Genomic DNA, 22026 nt, shown 5'->3' on the forward strand with positions numbered 1-22026 from the left:
GACTGACCCTGGATCGTTCTCATGTCATTCAACTATAAAATTACACCCAGGCTGCACTTTAAGGGGTATTACAGCACACAGCTTTGATAGAATGACATCCTGTCCTTTTCACTTCATGCACACAAAAATGCTGACAGCACAAAAATGAAAGTGCTTTAAGAATTAGTCAAGTCTGTCAAAGTGACAGTGCAATCTGAACACGTGTCACTTCACATCGGTTTGATAATCTGGAAAAAGAAGCTGGAAATAATTTTGTGTGGAAGCTTGGGAACACTGGAATGCTGTGAACATTACTGCTGATCTTAATCATTTAGACAGATTTCAGTCTTCTTTCATCATGCATGCCGAATCACAAAAGTGGATTTCATTCATTCATCTTCTCCTGCTTTTCCATAATTCGGGTCGCGGGGGCAGCAGTCTAAGCAGATTCCCCAGACATTTCTCAGTGTCCAGGGATCGGGCTGTCAAGGCCCCCGCCTTTGACTGCTGCCCAATCCTCTCAGCACCGGTCCCTTACGGTCCCTCCTGCAGGTGGTGAGCCCAGGGGAAGGCGGCCCCACGGCGCTCCGACGTCACGGTCCAAGATTTTTATTTTCTCGTAAGGGTCCCCTGGAGCAAAGAGGGTTAAGGGCCTTGCTCAAGAGCCCAAGAGTGGCAGCTTGGCGATACCGGTGCTTGAACCCCCGACCTACCGATCGGTAACCCAGCGCCTTAACCGCTGGAGCCACCACTCCCCCAAAAGTGGATTTTATAGAGAAAAAAAAAGATTTCATCAAAGTTTCAAAAAACAAAAGTTTTATATGGGACCAACTGCACAGAGAGCACGAAAGGTCCCTTAGCTCAGAAAATGGTTGCATTCATTGAGGAAATGGTAGACTATGATTCTAGGCTGCCATTTCTAATTTAGCACTCACATAATTTGGGCTTACTCAAGTGAATTTAGAGAAACCCCAAGAGTAAGACTCAGAGTGAGGAATAAAATCAAAGATGATTTCTAGTCACACTGCATTTTCTCTGTACTTCAGGAGATGTTTCGTAACTTTCTTTCATGTTTTGTAACTTGGCACACACAAATTTGTGGGGCTAATGAGAGAACTTGGGAGAATTTGGGTCATAAATTAATTATGTACAAAAATAAAGCACTACCTACAATATATTTAGGAGGACTCTTAAAATTGTTGATGCTGTTCTTTTTATTTTCAATGTTCATGTAGGTAAGTTAGTGATAACTGCCTTTGTAAGACTAAAGCATGTCCAGTCTGTGAGGATTCAAGTAACACTCTTGACATCATACTGTAGATACTGTAACCTTGACAGAAACTTCGTACTTAATTCCCCTACAAGTACTACCATAGAGCTATGTGACTTCAGACTAGAATACACACTAGCAAACTAAAACATGCCTTTACTTACAGTAGTTTTGGGGCATTTTTCAAATCCTTTATATTTGCAAACCAATAAGTGAATTCTTAAAACAATGTGTACCAACACAGTTTTATTTATATTAAGTTTGTAATCTGGCGTACCGGTGTAGATTTATTCATTGCTAGAGACTCAAAGCACTTTTGTACTTCGCTCTGGATAAGGGCGTCTGCTAAATGCCGCAAATGTAAATGTAAATGTAACACATTGGATTTCTTGCAGAAATCATTGCCATCGGAATAACAAATCCTTTTGTCAATGTTCACAAACAAGATCATCAAAATGTTTAGTCAGGTTGTCAGTATGGCGCAATTTTTCTTGATATAAACTACAGTTTAGATTACAATGATCGAAAATGCATATAATATTATTAAGGATGATTCGAAAAATGCTCCAAAGCGACTGAGAAAAACTGTAAACTTTATGCTCTCTAAAAGGCTCTGCACTTAAGTTAGAAACCTCTTATATGTGTATGATAGCAAAGAGCATCAATATTTAAATGTTGCAGAAATCTAATGTCTTCTGTTTGATGGTAGGAGACAGTGGAATCAATCACACAACCCGCCGAGACTACAATATTATCATTGTGCTTCACACACACACACACACACACACACACACACACACACACACACACGCACACACACACACACACACACACACAGTTGGCCTCAAGTCTGTTAGAGTGGTTTTAAGCCACCAGGTTTGTGCATTATTGTGCTATAAAGATATGAGGTGATGCTTCATGAGACAACAGAAAAAGGAAATTGCCAGTGGAAATAAAGACAGAACACATGAATGTTGATATGCCTGATATTAAGATTAGCTTGCTAAAGCTAAGAAATAAAAAAAAAATCAGCTAAAGAAAAAAAAACATGCACTGTAAGAAAGGTAATACAGCCAAGCAAATTTCACTTAGGAAGGAGGATAGATAAATAGATAGATAGATAGATAGATAGATAGATAGATAGATAGATAGATAGATAGATAGATAGATAGATAGATAGATAGATAGATAGATAGATAGATAGATAGATAGATAGATAGATAGATACTTTGAAATAAGATTCTGTCTACCCTTACAGATGACTTTGACTTGTCAGACTGTAACTGTACAAAACCCTACAGAAATATTTCCAGCCGAAACACTTCAAGAAAAAAACCCTTAACTATCCACAATATGACTGAATAGGAACCATTATTACTACTGATGATCATAATAGTCAAAAATCTAAAAAGCAATGTAAAATGGAGCAATGCTGATTGATGAAAAATAAAAATAAAACAAGGATTTATGAATGCCACAATCTGAGACTGCTCATGATGTGCAAAAGGCTGAAATGTCCTTGGTCATTTGTGAAACAGTGCACAGGTAAACACACCTCTTATTTGCCAGGCAAATGTAAGATCAGCACTGGAGCTGCTGCAGTGTACTGCGCTGTCGATAAAAAACGAGCAACCTGCAGGCATTTGCAGTCACAGTGTGGCTCTTAATAAACAAGTTTAAAGATAGGCCTGCTTAATAAATTAAATATTACTGTAATGTAAGAGAATTAGTTGAGCAAATGGCATTGAGAGAGGAAACAGGTGCAGAGCACTTTCAGGCTCCATGCAGGTTATCATCATTCTTATAAAGTACAAAATGTTTTTGATTGATTTGATCTGAACTTGCTCATGACTGCTTTTTAGGGATCATGCTAGGGATGGTTCCATGTTTTCTATATTATGTGCTCCAAATAAACCCCCTTACAGAAATGTACACTGCACAGTGTAGAGAAATCATTCTGGCAGCATGCGACATTGCACAAGCATCATTCAGCTTTAATAACACGGACTCAGTGACAGGTTTCACACTCCACGTTACACACATGATCACAATAAAGCATGCTGAATACAGCGTTACCAGGTGCTGAGAATTGAAAGTGGTGAGCCCAGATCAGATATTATTATTACAGGTATTTGAGCTTAGGCTGATCCGAGATCAGGTGAACGCTATACTGATGCACTGCGAATGATGAGGTTGCTACTGAAAGCACGCATCTCAATAAGAAGAAGACTTCAGCTGTCACAGTTTGGTAAATAAACCTAGCGTGGGCTAGGTCTGGTAAAAAACAAAAATTTCTGCGAAGTGCTGATGGTGAAGATGGATGCAGGGCTTAGTTAATCGGATCTTGGTGCACCTGGCAGCGCGCTGCACGGACTGAGTGTTGATCTCTGCGGTACCTCTGGCCGCCGTCGCTCGCCATGGAGCCGCCGGTGAGGAGCGGCGTCGCCGCGCTGCTCTGCTGCTGCTGCTGCTGATGATGATCCGCCGCTGACTTCCTCAGCTCGCTCTTCACCTCCTGATCGCTGTCACACGGAGACTCGGTCCGTTTCGCTCCCGCCATTCAGCCCGTTAACCGACGGGGTGGAGAAGAGGCGGGAACATGGAGATGGTGAAGGAGGAGGATGAGGATGAGGAGGAGGAGGAGAAGAAGAAGGTGGGGGTCCGAAAAAAAAGTCCCGTCAGGGCGCGCGCATGGTGCACTCTGCTTATATAGAAGACACGTGAGTTAAACCGGAGGCACGACTCAAACCCGGCTTCTCTGTCAAGACGCAAATGACACGAACAAGGGTGACGTCTCCCCCCCCCACACACTTTCTGTCACACGTGCCACTTTACACTGAACGGATCATGAATGATAAAAAACGCATTGCACCTTGTTGTTGCTGTTGTTGTTTACCTGCGTGCCCAGTAATCACACCTGAGCATGCATTGAGTTCTCCTCTACAACTGGTGTCTCAATGAAACCTGAAATCCTGCCAGTATTTTTGAGCCTTTGACAGGCCATAATCCAAGTCTACTGATGTTTATTTTAATGTGATCTATTTGATACAATGATTTTTTTCGATTGTATTTTAGTAAAAATATAGTATTCTGAAAATGTATATGTAGCTTAAAGAGCTGCAGAAAGGAAATACTCACTAATAAATTACGCTATTGCCATCATACTCATATATCTATCATACTTATATATGACAATTATGATCATATATGACCATCATATATAATCATATATGATGATCAAACTCACATATGACTATCATGCTTTTATGACCACAATACTCATATATGACTATCAAACTCATATATGACCGTCATACACATATTCAATTTATTTTTATCTGTATAGCGCTTTTAACAATGAACTCTCTGAGATAGCATGAGAAAGAAACCTTGAGAGGAGCCAGACTCAAAAGGGAAACCCATTCTCATCTGGGTGGCACCGAATGTCCATTCATTACAGGGCCATCATTGTTGAGGTGTGCAGTGATAGGCGCTTAAATGAAAAACCGTTCATGCAACCTGTATTCTTGAGCCATTATACTGTAGTACAATATTATTATTAATTACACTCACATATGACCCTCATAACAATATGACCATCATACTAATATGACCACCATACTTATATATGACTATCATACTCATAATTACCATCATACTAATATGACCACCATACTTATATATGACTATCATACTCATATTACCATCATATTAATATGACCATCATACTCATATATAACCATCATACTAATATGTCCATCATATGTATATGACCATCATACATATATACAAACATAATACTCATGTGCATGAGTCATCAAACTCATAGGTTCTTTTTGAATATTGTTGAGTTAGTCTATAGTTTTAGGGTAGCTGTTGGGATTTGTATTTTATATTTTTGTATTTAGCTACTAGCATAATAGTGAGTCCTGGCAGAAGGTGTGGTGAAGGACCAGTTCATTCCAGAGGTCATTCCTTTTTTTCATCATCTATTTTTTGTAGTAATAAAATTTTTTAGTTAGTGCTTAGAATTTAACTTTGTGGTTGCAGTTGCAGTTCAATTCAATAATTTTTAATTTATATAATGCTTTTACCAATAGACGTTGTCTAAAAGCAGCCTAATAAAGTTGATTAAAAGAGTGTATAAGTTTAGCGGCTATAAGTTTGCTCCTTTTTTATGATGTTCTAGACACATTCAGCTACAGTGAATTACTAAAGCCGCATCACAGACGTCACACTGAATTCATTTACAGGTTGATTTTTAAGGCAAGGCAACCCGTTACAAACTACACCCTCTCTCATACAAGGGGTTGTGAGCAGTTGTACCTGAAAAAGTGTCCACAGATCAGCACTTTAAATATCTTAAAGCAATTGAAATGCTACAAAACTATCATTATGAACCCTGCTTTTTGCACAGGCACATTGTAATGCAAAACATGTTTGGGCCTCTTAATTCCAGTAAACAGAAAATGTAATATCACAGCATTAAAAAAACTTTCTAAACAATTGTGTGCCTTCATCTTTGTGGTGACAGTGATGGAAGAACAACATATGTGGAATGGTCGGATCTCCACAAACTTTTGGAATATACAAGGGGAGTAACTTAATACATCAATCAGATTCAACAGGCCATTAAATATACACACAGATGCAGACTCATTACCATCTCACTGAGCTCTAAGAGTAAGCCCTTCCTGAAGGATTTAGGTTTCTTAATGTAATTGCTATTCTTTATTATTATTCTTTATTATTCAGAGAAAACCTCAAACGCAGGAGAGTTGATTAGCTTTTTAATTCGCTGTTCCTTCGAAATTTTCTTTCTTTTAAATAGACTTGTGCATTGTTGAGACAGTAATAGCTTTTTACATAACGGAGCCTTACGCCAGCTTGTATATATTTTGCAGGAGCTACTTCAGCAAGTAAAAGTTTATCCTACATCTATATCAGTCTATATTAGTGAAGCTGTAGGCCGAGAGAGTTTGGCAGGATAAAATCGACTTTCTGCCAACTCACAATCTATTTTGGAGGCATACATGCCTGTTTTTCCAGATGCTAAGAAAGGTGTTGTTGGCTATTAGTTGGCATTTAATATGACTCTATAAAGAGATGTCTAACAAGCCTCTACTTATTCTGGAGTAAAAAATAAGTCCATATCCAATGGAGCCTTTATTAAATGTCTATTCTTTACAATTGGCACTTCATAAATTGCCCTTCGAATGTCCAAAACCACAGGCTCCCCAAGTATCAAAGGGATATGGTACACAGACTGATTATTATATTATTATTTCAACACTATCATGGCAGTTTAACAAAACTGAATTAAGTGAGTATTCTCATAGCCAAATAAGTACACAAAATATTCAAAATGGTTGATATAGTCTGTGTTCTTGCAGTAGTGTAATTGGTGAGCACTCAAGGGAGATGACAGGATGAATGAGCAGCATAATGAGTCTAAGGTTCAGATAGACATGCACAACCCCCTGTTCATAAGAATAAATAGAAAAATTACACTTGCTTATTTCAAAGACGAGTGAAAAGCTTCAGGCCACAAGCAATTAAAGTGGTCTTGCATCGTATTCTTTCCAACGGACATTGTTGTAGCATACACATGCCCAAATGCAACTATCTTTACAGGGCTACTATTTGAAAAAAAAAAGGCTCTTTAAGAGGTATATAGATCAAAATCTTTGCAATTTTTATATCTAAGAATCACTTTTGTACAGGAATAGAGATGTATAGATGGACGTATAAACCCACCCCAGATGCTTATCGGGTACTAAGTGTAGAAAGAAATACATTAATAAATTATCTATGTGAATTTTTATTAACACAGCACAGTGTAATGTTAAATCCAATTGGTCAGTAAGTTTTCATTATTTTTGTTCAACAGCACAGGTACAAGTTTTGGCTGTAACAGGAACGATATGTTTACAAATGAGTGTCCAGGAGGAATAGATTAGATCTCTCTCAAATAAATAATATAGTAAATAAACAGCTCCTCCTTGCTTTCAATATTCATCTGTCAAAACTTGTTGCCAGATTAAAACAGCTCTTCCATTTAACAGTCTTTACAGTCTGCAGCCACCATCAGGTGAAAAGGAAAACTGCAGTGAACGAGTACTCATACTTTCTAAGACAGAAGCGTTGTGCCACATAACATCTGTCTGTGGGCTGAATTTTAGACACTAGAAACCATTGGTTTTATTAGAGTTTTTCTAAGCTGCTGTGGAGTATTTCTCGAATCATCCTTAATATTTGCAAACCAGTAAGTGCATTCTTAAAACAATTTGAACAAACAGCACAAAAAGTAGATTTTTTTGCAAAAGCCTTTACTTTTCTCAAAAGGCTTTGTTCATCTCTTAAAAGTAAGTATTTGTGTCAATGAACACCTCATTCCCATGAGAATGAAAAGTCCGTTTGTCATTGTTCACAAACAAGATCATCAAAATGTTTAGTCATGTCAGTATGATGGTGCACAGTTTCAGTATTTTTTTATACAAACTATGGTTTGGATTACAGTGATTGAAGTTCTTTTGTACAGCAACTATGAATTTCAGCAGCACAAATGTATTTATTTGATTGCATATTTGATTTATATTGATTGAGAACGGACAAGAGAACGGACAGGATTTACACTTTTACTGTACTATAAAGTTTTTGATCGGTTCTTAGTTGATAATCCATTTTCTAATTTATAATTCTTTGTTTTGCTCTGTCTGTATACACTCTTCACAAGATTCACCCTTGACCTGTTTTGAAGAACTAGTTGATAATTGGTATTAGTAGTTTTAAGAATTTCATTTCTGATCTGAGAAACGCTCCACAGCAACTGAGAAAAACTACAAGTCATCAAATGCAAAATGGTTAAACCAGTTGTCCTCATGTATCATCTTAAATTAAATTTATTTATTTATTTTTTTTGTAAATGTGACTTGAATTGATGAATTGGGAAGATGAATCTTGAATGTCACTAATATAGGAGAGTGTATGGCATCAGATCAACCAGTGATCAAGTAGATGAATAGGTGAAAGGTGACTCTTGTGAACCTTTAATTGAATATGGAGCAAAACAGAATTACAATAAAAAGAAAATGGATGAACAAGATCCTATTACAGTACAGTAAAAGTGTGTGTGTGTGTGTGTGTGTGTGTGTGTGTGTGTGTGTGTGTGTGTGTGTGTGTTTTAGATAGATAGATAGATAGATAGATAGAGAGAGAGAGAGAGAGAGAGAGAGAGAGAGAGAGAGAGAGAGAGAGAGAGAGAGAGAGAGAGAGAGAGAGAGAGCTACTTGGAACGAACAGGAACTACAAATATTCTTACTTTTAATAAGGAGAATGAATCTGGCAATTAACCTGTTGATGTGCTACAGCAGCCAATGTACACAATATCATCTTATATCAACCTATGTAGTCTTGACCTTGGGACTGACTAAAATGTTTAGAGTGACTTCTATAGCCTGCCACATTTAAAAAAATTGTCACATACATCACTCTAGACTTGTTTACACCTAATTTAGGGTACCCTGGGACTAAAGGCCTCCTCGGGTGAAATCAATAGAAACCCATAAATACTGCTGTGTTTGAAAAGCGTGTCAGGAAACACATATCACCAAAACAGCACTTTCTCTAGTGAACAGGGTTGGGGTTTCACATTTTGTTAGCAAAAAACACCACATTCACATTCACTACTTCTTAACTTATAGAGCTGATTTGTTAGAATGTGTTAATTAATTTTCTTTATACCACAGCATAGTTTCATTTGTAATTCTGATCGGTCAGAGGTTCCCGTGGGCTCACCACCTGCAGGAGGGACCGTAGGGGACCGGTGCTGAGAGGATTGGGCAGCAGTCGAAGGCGGGGGCCTTGACAGCCCGATCCCTGGACACGGAGAAGTGTCTGGGGAATCTGCTTAGACTGCTGCCCCCGCGACCCGAATTACGGATAAGCGGGAGAAGATGAAATGAAATGAAATCGGTCAGAGGGCATTTTTAATTCAGCCTCCGCATTGTCCATGCTCTAAATCACTGTATAATCAGTCCAATGGAAACTGGACTGACCTGTCAGGGTGACGTCATGATCATTAGGCTTAAAAGCACATGGAGTAAAACCAATGGCAACTTCTGTTGTTCAGGAAGCGCTCTGTGTGTTTCTCCAGTAAGGTAGGCGAGTTGAAAGTGACCAAAAAGATGAAGAATTGCTTTTGTCTCTGCATTCCTTCTTTCCCTCGCTATATCACGGGGAGAACACGCATAACCTTTGTGTCGCTTGTCTGGGAGCGGAGAATGCTTGGTTTGTTTTTTGAGGGAGCCGACTGTGCAGATTGTGTTCACGTGATTATGCTAACGGCTCACTCCCAGAGAGCACTCTTTGAGGAGGGTGCTTCTGCTATTTGTTGTTCTGGCCCCGCTTTAGCTGGGGCAAAGCCGCCTAGTAAGCTGGACGAGCTCTTCCTGCAACCAGACCTGCACACCAAGGCACACTGGTCATGACTGGCCTGTTCGGCGACGCTGTTAATGTGGTCATCGAAAGGGTTTTAGGAGGCAAAGGAGCAGTCAGGGGCATTTCCTTCCATGTCGCCCTGGTGGGGCTGCTCGGCAGACGAAGGCATCGTGAGGTGCAAGGACAGACACTCTCCCTAAAAGGGATCCGGTGCGACGCTCGAGGCCAAACCCCCGGGAGATAACAGATCTGAAGACTGTCATCCTCAATCAAAGCGCTTTGGCCAAAAGGTCCTGAACTAGGACAATCTGGGGAACCTGCTGGAAAGGGGCACAGTGCAACTCACTGTATGGTGTCCGCCCCGCTTTGGCTCCCTCAGGGAGCTTCTTCGTTAACCCTGCCACTCTCTGTGCTTTAGAGCACGGCTAACTCCCTCTTTTAGGAGGCGTTTCTTCAGCACTAGGTCTGCCAAAGGTCAGTCTTGAGAGACTGATTCCCTTGTGAGACAATCTGGCGGCCATCTAGACACCATTTATCCAGAGCTCCCTCTATTAGGATGTCATACACCGTGAGGTGGCGCATGTTTACTGCATGGTTTGAACAACACTGCCTAGATCCAGTTAACTGCCCAGTTGGTTCAGTGCTGTAATTCCTTCAAGAACAGTTCGCCACAGGGTTGGCTCCTTCCACCCTGAAGGTTTACATGTCTGCCATTGCGGGTCAGCCTGTACGACCTATAGTGCCTGCATGGGATTTGGCCATTGTCTTGGAGGCCCTTGCCTTCCTTTGAGCCTCTGAGGTACCTGTGAGGTTCCTCACAGTTAAGACTGTGCTCCTCTTGGCCATCTTCTCTCTCAGTAGAGTAGAGGATCTTCAGTCCCTTTTTGTGGTGCATTTTTCCTGGAGTTTACTCCAGGCCTGGCCAGTGCCTTCCTCTACCCTAAATCAGGGTATGTTCCTAATGTACCCTCAGTCATCCCACAACCTGTTATGCTCCAGGCATTCTCTCCTCCTCCCTTTCAGGCCCCAGACCTGGAGAACTTAACCGACTGTGTGCAGTGTGAGCATCGAACATATACGTCCACAGAACAGAACTGTGGAGGAAGTCGGAGAACTGTTCGTCTACTATGGCCCTCAGAGGAGAGGCCTCCCTGTGCATAAGCAGACACTCAACAGATGGATTGCGGATGCTATTTCTTCCTCTTATGAGTCCTCTGGTCTCACCACTCCTTTCGTTCAAGTGTATGTATAATATCATAATATAATGATCTCACTATATATATATATATATATATATATATATATATATATATATATATATATATATATATATATATATATATATATATGTATGTGTGTGTGTGTGTGTGTGTGTGTGTGTGTGTGTGTGTATATCATTAATAATAAATCATTATTAGTAAAGGATTTACATTCAGGAGTCATTGTTACCACCTGAATGTAAATCCTATAACATCACATCCCAAAGAGTTTTTACCTCTTATACCACAGCATTTATACAAATCATGGTAATGATTTCATGATTCATGCCATGCCATATAACACATCATCAATAATTATTTTTATATTACTCCTGTCATTTTATTCCTCTACAGATCTAATGTTTCCTATGAAGGTGTTAAACATATTTAGCCTCTAAAAAAGTTGGTGAACTTACACCCAGAATGCTGACATGCTACTGTATATCTGTTGTATACCAACAGTGGATATTTATATAGTCTGATATAATATGATGATGTTCCTATTAAAGTAAAAACATTGTGTATATTCTGGATGTCAGAATTCTTACTGGTGCTAAGTTTGGGCAGACAAAAAGAAATTGTCCATTTGGTTAAATGTCAAAATATTTAGTCAAAGCTATTTATTAAAGTTTTTTTACTCTGGTGACTCTATTTTGCTCTCTTACTCTGATTCAGCCTTAGTCAAATGAAAAACCTTCTGCAAACACCAATTTGAAAAATTGTAATAACAGAGGAAAATGTAATGATAGATATACAGGAAGGTTTTTAAAGCATTACATCATCATTTTCCAGCATTAATTATACACACTATAAACAAAAGTTTGTTAACTCCTTACTATAAGATTCACGTGTTTTTTTAAACAATCTATTTCAGATTTATTCCTCATTTGCTGATACAAGTAACCTCCATTCTTTGGGAAAAGTTTATGGAGATTTGTGTTCATGTGTTTGATTCATCAAAAAAGTGTTCAGTAGGGCTGAAATCAGGGCTAAAGTAATAGCAGGACACTCAAGATCTTCCACCTTAACCCATGTAAACCATAGTTTCATGGAGCTCACTTTGTGCACAGGGTTGAAAGGTTTAGGGTCTCCTAGATCACATGAAAAGAAAATCGAATTCTGTAGCATACAAAGACATCCTATACAATCTTACTTTTTTGTAACAAAGTTACAATGTAATAACAACATACGGTTGGAAAAATCAGGTATCCCATTACATTTGTCCATATTGTGTATGGGGAGATAAATGAAAGAAAATGATATGGTCATGATAATGATAATGAGCACAGGCTTTTTTTTTCTGCTGTGTGGATGCACTTCATGAGACACAAAACTATTTCATCAAATTGGAAAAAAAAAATACATCATCTACTCTCTAGCTTCTCAGGAATATGTGGCTCTGCAGTCACACCATGATTTTTTCCCCCCTGTTAACACCTTCCATTCTAAATTTATACTCAACACTTACAGCCTTTTTATCATAATGCAGCAAAGCATTAATGATTTGCAATTAAATATTTCCGTTACACGACACTTAATCGCTGGCACAGAATCAAAATCTTGTCCCTGTATAAATGTCACAGTTATTGCATAATCTTCTTTTACAAATTATTTAAGCCACAAAGATAAATTAAATTCATTATTGCATTCCATAATAATATTTAAATAAAAAAATGTAAGTATGTAGTCTTGGTAAGTAATCACTTTTATTATTCTCAGTTAAAGTTTTTTGATCTCTAAATAATTTATAATGGTTTGTTCATGAAACAGAAATAATCAGTTTAATTTTTTTTGTTGAAAGTAAAAAGTCTTTTTCTGCAATTTATTTTTTTTGGTGTCAGAGGCGAGTTGGTTATAAGATAAAGGGTGATAACCAAACATCAGACTGACCCCCAGCTTTTTTATAATGCTCCCCCTATATTCCTGATGTTAAATGTGCCCCCTGTCAGTCACAATATCGTTTCAGATTTTAACATGATGTACCTGGGCACATGAGTAAAGATGAGATTGGAGGTTTTGCAAGGAAAGAAAGGTCAGGGAGAATCTGTGACTAAGCACATAGAGTCAGTATATTGGGCAGTGGTGTGGGGAAAGGGATTAGTTTTGTTGGCTGGTAAAAATGTTTAGAATATTGGACTAAAATAGGACATTTCTTTGTGTACCACTTTTTACAATGTAACACTGTAATTTACACTGCTGGGGTGTCCTGTCGCTAGGGAGATGATGAGTTTGTCTCTAAGATACAATATAGGACACCTGACCATCAGATTTATAAATGCTTTTCAATCATCCCATTCTACATTTATTCCCCATTTGCTTTAACAATAACCTCCATGCTCCTAGAAAGATGTCCTATTAAGTTTTTTTGGAGTGGGGTTGTAGGGTTTGGTTCATTCAGACGTAGGAAATCTTTCTTTCCTTTGATAAATAGATGGCTTTCATAGAGACAAGCCAGAACCTGTGTGCTCTTAGTAGTGAGTAAATCAATGTCACCCATGTCTACAATGACGAACTTGCCCAGCATGTAATAGAGGATCATTGATGAAACTAAGGAACACCAACTGAGCGTAAGAGGGCCCATATGGTGTCATGCAATACTCAAACTGACCATAGAGGGTGCTAAAGGCTATTTTCCATTCTTCTTGACGATCTATATTCAGGTTTTCGGACTATAGGGGGAAAGTGGTTTGAAACACTTAGTACATATCGAGCAGTGGTAGCTCAGTGGTTACTGATTGGAAGGTTAGGGGTTCAAGCCGTATTATCGCCAAGCCGCCACTCCTTGTCCCTTAAGCGAGGACGTTAAGCCTCTGTGCTTCAGGGGCATTGTATTATGGCTGTGCATTGACCCCAGGTTCCTAACACTGGGATATGCGAAGAAAGAATTTTACTGTGCTGTAATTTACATGCAACAAATAAAGATACATGTATTAAGATGGTAATTTTGTCATTAAAGCTGTTTTTGTTGTTGCTTTCTGATTTTGTTTTCTTATTTTTTATTATTATTAGTTCAAATATAGCAGACTTAGGCAAAATCAAACACTGTACTTTAATATTGTAAGCACATTCTTTATCAATATCTGCTGTAGCCAGTAATGCTTTTGGCACCAACATAATAATTAACACAATTACCTTTCACAGAATTTTCATATGCATAGTCTAGTGGTTTTATATTTACAAGTTGCTTCTAACAAATGCATTTTGTCAGTAGATGAAGAGCATGCATATTTTTTGCTTTTTTTAATTTTTGCTTATTTTCTTTAAACAAACTGCTTCTATAAATGATCAGTGAATAACCCAGTAAATGTGCTCAGACATTTCTGTATGTCACAGTAAGACTGCATAGATGCAGTGTGAATATAGTGGTGAATTTCTGCTCTGCTCTATCCTCCTGGATGTGGCTGTTATGTAACATTACTGAAGAGCCTGATCTAATAGAGTGACACAGCGTGGTTGATATGTGAATTACACTTTTCACTGTACATCATTTATAGTTGGGTGCATTTGTGGCCACAACAGTTTGATTTCCATTTGGAAATTCTAAGAAATGATGGCCATCACAGCTGTATTAAATTAAAATCCATGCAGCGATAATTTGGGATTCAGCATAGTTTGTAGTTCATTAATCATGCATTAATCAGCATCTCCTCTGGCTCAGCACCAAAACACCACACCAGACAAACATCCTTTTTCTCCTTATTATGATCATAGAAGCCAACAACAGATAAAGATCAGAAATGGATGCCGGCACACATGGCACCACAGTCAGCAGCTACGCTTCAGTTCTCAGCCCAAAACGGCAGATGGAGGTGGAGAGCTGTGCTGGCGTTCTGCTGTTTCTCTGTATAGGGAGAAAGTTCACAGTAACACACTCCACAATCACAGGGACACAAGAATGTGATTTTGCTGTCAAGTTATGATGTGCAAATTCCCCCAAATGAACCGTGTTTTTTTGGTAGAAAGCAATCCATGATTATAATACTATGATTATTATGTCAGCCTGCTAGTACATGCAAGGGAATTTATCTGACTATTATGTGAATATGCAGAAATGTTAATAAAAAGACCCTTTTTAACTTGCTCAGGATAGAATTTACAATTGTAAAAAGAAAGGAGTTTATTGTGCCATATCTGAATTCTAATTATGAGCTTAGATTACAAATAAGTGGACTGACTGCACTAAAATGTTGCTTTCTGTGACTGAGTGTGTGACTGGCCCAACTAGGGTACATTTCCACCTAATGCCTAGTGTTACTAAGATTCTATAATGAATTAACTACTTAATCCTGGCTATAATTAAAAGTGATTCCAAAACCCATCCTGGTAAAACATTGACACAAAGTGGGAATACACCCTGGGCGAGATGGCAGTTTCATTTTAGTGCTTTATAGACACGCAATCGCTCACTTATTCAGAGTTGCCAGTACACCTACAGCCTTGATTTTCGACAGTGGGAGGCCTTGAAACCCCTAGAATACACACACAGACCGGGGAGAACATGTCAAACTTCACACTGACAGTAACTCAGAAGCAAACCCTCGAATCAGCATCTGTGAGGAGGCAACACTCCATCCGATTCCAGTTCTTCCATATTAACCCAATATCACTTACTTACTGTATTACTAAAGTAAAACTATTCAGAACTATACATACAATAAGCTCCATAATAAAACCAAAGTTTATTCATGAAGAGAACCAGAAACCAGTATTAATGTATTTGTTGCAGTTTTTCTGAATGGCATGCCATGACTGGATGCATGAAGCAAGCTATCTCAAGCCTAAGCGCAAATCCATCACTTCTGTTTTCAAGCTTCAGTTTCAAAACCATTTCTACAGATATCAGATTAGATAGCATCTGCTAGATTGGGTGACATTTTTTTCATCTGGGTTTTATATCAGCAGGACCATTTTCCTTCTAGAAAAATCCCAGGGGCATTTCTTTGGGCTTAGTACTGCATCCAAATAAATGTATGCACATATTCTTCTATTCAGCATCTATATATAAACTGACTAATGGGGAAATAGGAATATATCTTTTTTTATGTTACTCATAAACTCACCTGGCAACAAAACTCATATTCCTCACTATGATGAGGAATATGCAAATGAACAACAAAGGCACAGGTGTAAAAATTGATTAGGGCTCTAGGGAATGTTTTGCAATATGTACTGCCGCTTTTGGCTCTTAAGCAAATTTTGCTCTAATTCCCGTCTTTCCTTCTTTATTTTTTTTTATATACAGCATACAGCATACTTATTTTAAGATTATTTTTTAAGATTTAATCCTATGGCATAAACAGTTCTATTTGAACCTGGTGACAATAAAATCCCTTACAAAGCATCAACCAACAGGGGACTTTAATATCAGCATGTGGTTTTAAAGCTAGACTGCACACACACACACGCACACATCCGCACACACACACACATGCTGAGCCTCTCTGAAGACACCAAGGAATTTAAAGAGAGTGAACAGACTCATCATGCATACTGTACAAATAAGACAAAAGCCAAAGGAGGCCAAACTAAAAAAAAAGTCCAAAACGTATGTATTATAAAACAAACCGTGTATCTTGAATAATTAATTCAATGTAGTCTATGTTTAAAGTGCACAGGTTCGAGCATTTAATCTAAATATTCCACTCAAAGCAGAAAGGGGGAAAAGAGTGACGGTGAATGCAGAGTAATAAACATGATTGTGAATGCAGCTAATTATTTGGTGTGGAATTGCTCAGCTGAGAATTGTGGAGCAATCATCACAAGTGCCTAGAAAAATCAGGATGACGTCTCTGAGAAATAATTTAAGAGGTTTGTGGGGATTTAAGAGTGAATGCCTGAACATGTTTAATATTCCATCATTTTGGGTGTTTGATTATTTGTTTTTCTGCATGGGTGATCTTATGTGATTTCTTGGAATTGATTTTTCATGACTTTAAAGTACAAACACTCATTTACATTACATTGAGCAGGCTTTTGCATGAGATTGAAATACTAAATACATTGTAGATATGCAGATAGATTTAGTAGAACATTATTTGATTACCAAACAACGAAAATGGCTGGAAATGACTTTGAGAACAGAAAACAAACCTGTGGCATCTAATAGCCCCATGCTGCATTACAAAACCCAGTGGTGTAAAATCTATTTCTCGCAGTGCTTGCCTGGTTGCCTAAGAGCACTAAATCCTCCTATCTCCTCACGATTCTAACCCCTGAGACTGCTGCATCTCTCTCTTCACAGTTCACTGAGCACCATAACATGCGCAAACAGTTTCTGTCTTTCGCTTTTCTCCCTGAAGCAGCTTATTACCCCCGACAGCCAGGCCTTCAACAGTGTCAGCTAATTTAATTGTCAGGGCATGGCTTGAGAGCTCATTTGCAGCACTGCCATAAAATTTCACATGGACACATAGAATCATTAAGTTGCACTGATGTGCTTATACGCTCACTGATCACTTTATTAAGACTACCTGGATCACATGATTTCCTTATTCAGCCAAGCATGCGCCAGCTGCGCAATGCATAAAATCATGTCAATAGCACCGGGTGATGTTCGCATCAAACAACATAATGGGGGATTTGTGATCTAAGTGGCTTTGGCTGTGGTGTTATTGTTGTACTGATGATCTCCTGTGTAGTTCTGTGGGTGGAAAAACCCTGCTGATGAGGGAGCTCAGAGGACCTTGGCCAGACAGGTTTGAGCTGACAGGAAGGCTACAGATACTCAAATATGCACCCTATACAACTGTTTTGATCTTAAAAGCACCTCTGGATCCACAGCACATCAGACCCTGAGGTGGATGGCCTACAACAGTCAACTCCTGACAGCCAAGAACAGGAATCTGAGGCACAGGCTTGCTAAAACTGCATACCTGAAAATTGTATAAAGAGAAGTTGATTGCATAATTAATAAATTATAGATGTACAGAAGTTCCTTATAAAGTGGTTAGTGATTGTAATAATATATATATATATATATATATATATATATATATATATATATATATATATATATATATATATATATATATATATATATATATATATACATTTGATAAAGACCTATAGTGCATAATAAATGAGCCCTTATGGTAATAGTGAGTTATAACATCCAGGTAGTGATGATGCAACCACAGTAAGCCTTGATCAATATTCAAACCACATGAAGTCTATTACAATTTATTTCGAGGAGCTGCTTCGATCAAACATTGTGTTGATTCAATCATTTGAGAGAACGTCCTCATTGCATGATCGTGCCCTAGCCTGTGTGGTTTCTTTTTTTTGTCTTTTCCTGACGGCAAGGCTTTCTGCTGCCCGCCCACTCGCTGTACAGTACATCAGTGACTAATCTGGCCTTTAGTCTAGACTGTAGCACATGACGAACCACTCAAAGTGCCCTGCGCAGCTAGCCGAGCTCTCACCTCCCATCAGCCATCATACTCACACACGCTCATTAAAACACCTCCAGACTCACACAGGCATAAGAGGAAGGCTAAACACCTCCGGATTAACAAGTGCATATAGACAAACATCAAGGAAAACACACAGATTAACTTTGCTAGTATTTCTAGTTTGTGTGCTGCCGCTGCGTTGCAACATCAACTACTAAGAACCATTCTGTTTCATGTTTTGCTTATCCATAACTCATTTTTTACATTGCTTATAATTGCATGATTATAGGCATTGGTATAATTTGCCTTTATATTATTGTGTTGTAGGGATTATTGCATTATAGGGACATGGTAGCTAACTAATTCAGATAGACTTCTGATTGGATAGTCATAATTTCAAGTCTCAGCAACATCAAGCTGCCATAGCTGGGCCCTTTAGCAAGGCACATAACTTAGAGTTGATTAGCTGTATAAATGTGACATTTGTTATATTGATAAAATTTACTCTGGATAAAATAAATATACATGCCAAATTCTATACATGTAAAATTATCAGCAAGTGCATATATACACACACACACCTGTATAATATTTGATAAATTATTTTATAAAAGCCTTTCTTTTATATATGTTTGTGTATGTATATTTACTTTTGTATATATATATATATATATATACAATACAATATAAATTATATTTATAAATTCTAAACCTTTTTTGTACCATACACATATTGCTGGCACTAATATGGGTATACCTATGTATCTATTAAATATTCATGATAACATATAACGGAAATAAATTAGGCCCACAAGCTTTGGCAAATAAATGGCCATGGCGGTATAATTCTCATTTACATTGTAATAATATTTTTTTTGAAACAGCATTTACTTTTGCAATTTGTCCTTCATAGCTATTTTCTCCTATTTACAACTTATGGTGCTTTGATTTGGAGCATCATGTACAGCATATACTGTGGAATATTTGAAATATTTTTGTCTTGTTTTGTAATAAGGGTTCTACATCATGTCTGTTATTACTCTCATTAAGCAAAAATTCTCTGTCAAGGACAGAGATTAAATCATAAAGCAAAAGCTGCTCATTTTTGAAAAGGTGGACACTGAATAATCAGTGCACCATTGTCCACCACAATTTCTCCTTGATTATGTTGATGGTTTGATAAGATTTTCTTTCATGTACTAATGTCACAGCAAACATATTACATACATACATACATACATACATACATACATACATACATACATACATACATATCAGATAATTCTGATTCTAAATCAGACAGCACTTAAAATTCAGCTCAAGTGCCTCCCATTTCTCATGATCGTTGCTGAGTTATTTCTACATGATCTCAAGGGATCTTGTGTGGAGAAGGACGGAAGGACAGCCATCCTTGCAGCCCTTCACTGATCTGAGCTTTAGGGTAGTGTGGCCAGACGGAAGCTTCTCCTTATTACAAAACATAGAAAAGTGTGCTGGGAGTTTGCAAAAAAAGCACTTTAGACTGTGAGGAACAGGATTATTTAATCTGATAAAACCAAGATTGAACTGTTTGGCCTCAATGCTAAACACTATGTCTGGAAGAAACCAGGCACCATCCCAAAAGTTAAGCATGGTGGTGCCAGCATCATACTGTGGAAGTGTTTTTCTGCAGCAGGGACTGGGAGACTGGTCAAGGTTGAGTAAAAAATGAATGGAGCAAATTACATAAATATTTTATCCTCAATAAAATCCTGTTCCACAGTACTCAGGACCTCAGACTGGGCCGAAGATTCATTTTCCTACATGACAAGAACCCTAAGCACACAGCCAAAACAACACAGGAGTGACTTTGATTTGTGAATGTTCTAGAGCTTAGCCAGAGCCCTGGCTTGAACCCTATTGACATACATCTTTGGAAAAACCTGAAAATGGCTCTCCATCCAAACTGACCCAGCTTGAGAGGATTTGCTATTAAGAATGTAAAAAAAACTATTAACTTTGGTAGACAAGACTTTCTCCAGACCTTTACGAATCATAAGCACATTATATGACACAAAGCAACATAAGATATACGTATAAAATCTATTCAAATACAAGCAATTAATTTTTAGAGTTTTTAAGTTTTGTTTTTACTGCAGCTACTTCTTTTTTTTTTATATTATTATTATTCTTTATGCATTAACAGTATTATTATAATACTAAATTACTAACAGTTTACAACTAGAAAATATGTTTAAACTGTTGTGAACTAAAAGCCAAACACTAATTCATGTCAGGTAATGCATGCCAAAAAAGTATGGAAACTATCATTAAGGGAAATCAGCACCATTATTTTCAAAACAGTTCAAAGTTTCACCTGTTTACATCAGCTGATATTAAAGTTGCCAGGAATCTAAATCTACTGCAATATTGGCACATAGCAAATATTATTCCCTGTCTATAAAATTCACATTATGTCTAGGGTAGTCTAGTATATCTCATCTCATCTCATCTTCTCCCGCTTATCCGGGGCCGGGTCGCGGGGGCAGTAGTCTAAGCAGAGATGCCCGGACTTCCCTCTCCCTAGACACTTCTTCCAGCTCTTCTGGGGGGACACCAAGGCGTTCCCAGGCCAGCCGGGAGACATAGTCTCTCCAGCGTGTCCTAGGTCTTCCCCGGGGTCTCCTCCCAGTGGGACGCGCCCGGAACACCTTCCCAGGAAGGCGTCCAGGAGGCATCCGGAACAGATGCCCAAACCACCTCAGCTGACCCCTCTCGATGTGGAGGAGCAGCGGCTCTACTCTGAGCTCCTCCCGAGTGACCGAGCTTCTCACCCTATCTCTAAGGGATCGCCCAGCCACCCTGCGGAGAAACCTCATTTCCGCCGCCTGTATCCGGGATCTTGTCCTTTCAGTCATGACCCAGAGCTCATGACCATAGGTGAGAGTAGGAACGTAGATTGACCGGTAAATCGAGAGTTTCGCCTTGCGGCTCAGCTCTTTCTTCACCACGACAGACCGGTACATCGACCGCATTACTGCAGAAGCTGCACCGATCTGTCTGTCAAACTTCCGTTCCATCCTTCCCTCACTCGTGAACAAAACCCCAAGAAACTTAAGCTCCTCCACTTGAGGCAGGAACTCTCCACCAACCTGAAGTGGGCAAGCCACCCTTTTCTGACTGAGGACCATGGCCTCGGATTTGGAGGTGCTGATTCTCATCCCAGCCGCTTTACACTCGGCTGCAAACCGTCCCAGTGACTGCCGAAGGTCTTGGTTTGATGAAGTCAACACGACAACATCATCTGCAAAGAGCATAGACGAAATCGCGTTGTCACCAAACCGGACACCCTCCGGCCCCTGGCTGCGCCTAGAAATTCTGTCCATAAAAATTAACACCGGGAACAAGTCTGACTTACTGCCGGCAGGTCCCGAGTGTCCAAGACATACGGCCGCAGGTCAGATGAAACGACCACAAAGTCGATCATCGACCTACAGCCTAGGGTGTCCTGGTGCCACGTGTACTGATGGACACCCTTACGCTTGAACATGGTGTTCGTTATGGACAAACTGTAACTAGCACAGAAGTCCAATAACTGAACACCGCTCGGGTTCAGATCAGGGGGGCCGTTCCTCCCAATCACGCCCCTCCAGGTGTCACTGTCGCTGCCCACGTGGGCATTGAAGTCTCCCCGTAAAACGACTGAGTC

The 22026-nt window shown here is 39.0% G+C and overlaps 1 protein-coding gene across 7 annotated transcripts in view; it reads right to left on the reverse strand.

Moving 5' to 3' along the window:
- kcnt1b (potassium sodium-activated channel subfamily T member 1b) overlaps positions 1-22026 on the reverse strand; it is a 99868-nt gene that overhangs the window by 65586 nt on the left and 12256 nt on the right. For 5 of the 7 annotated variants that reach the window (XM_083526580.1, XM_083526578.1, XM_083526579.1 and 2 more), the window contains exon 1: positions 3646-6985. The exons of the other annotated variants lie outside the window; for them this stretch is intronic. In XM_083526580.1, the coding sequence (XP_083382706.1) occupies positions 3646-3809 (164 nt within the window). In that variant the 5' untranslated portion in view covers positions 3810-6985. Of the gene's footprint in view, positions 1-3645; positions 6986-22026 lie in introns of those variants that run through there. 7 annotated transcript variants of the gene reach the window in all.

Source organism: Silurus aristotelis (genome assembly GCF_946808225.1).
Source record: "Silurus aristotelis genome assembly, chromosome: 23".
Classification (NCBI taxonomy): domain Eukaryota; kingdom Metazoa; phylum Chordata; class Actinopteri; order Siluriformes; family Siluridae; genus Silurus; species Silurus aristotelis.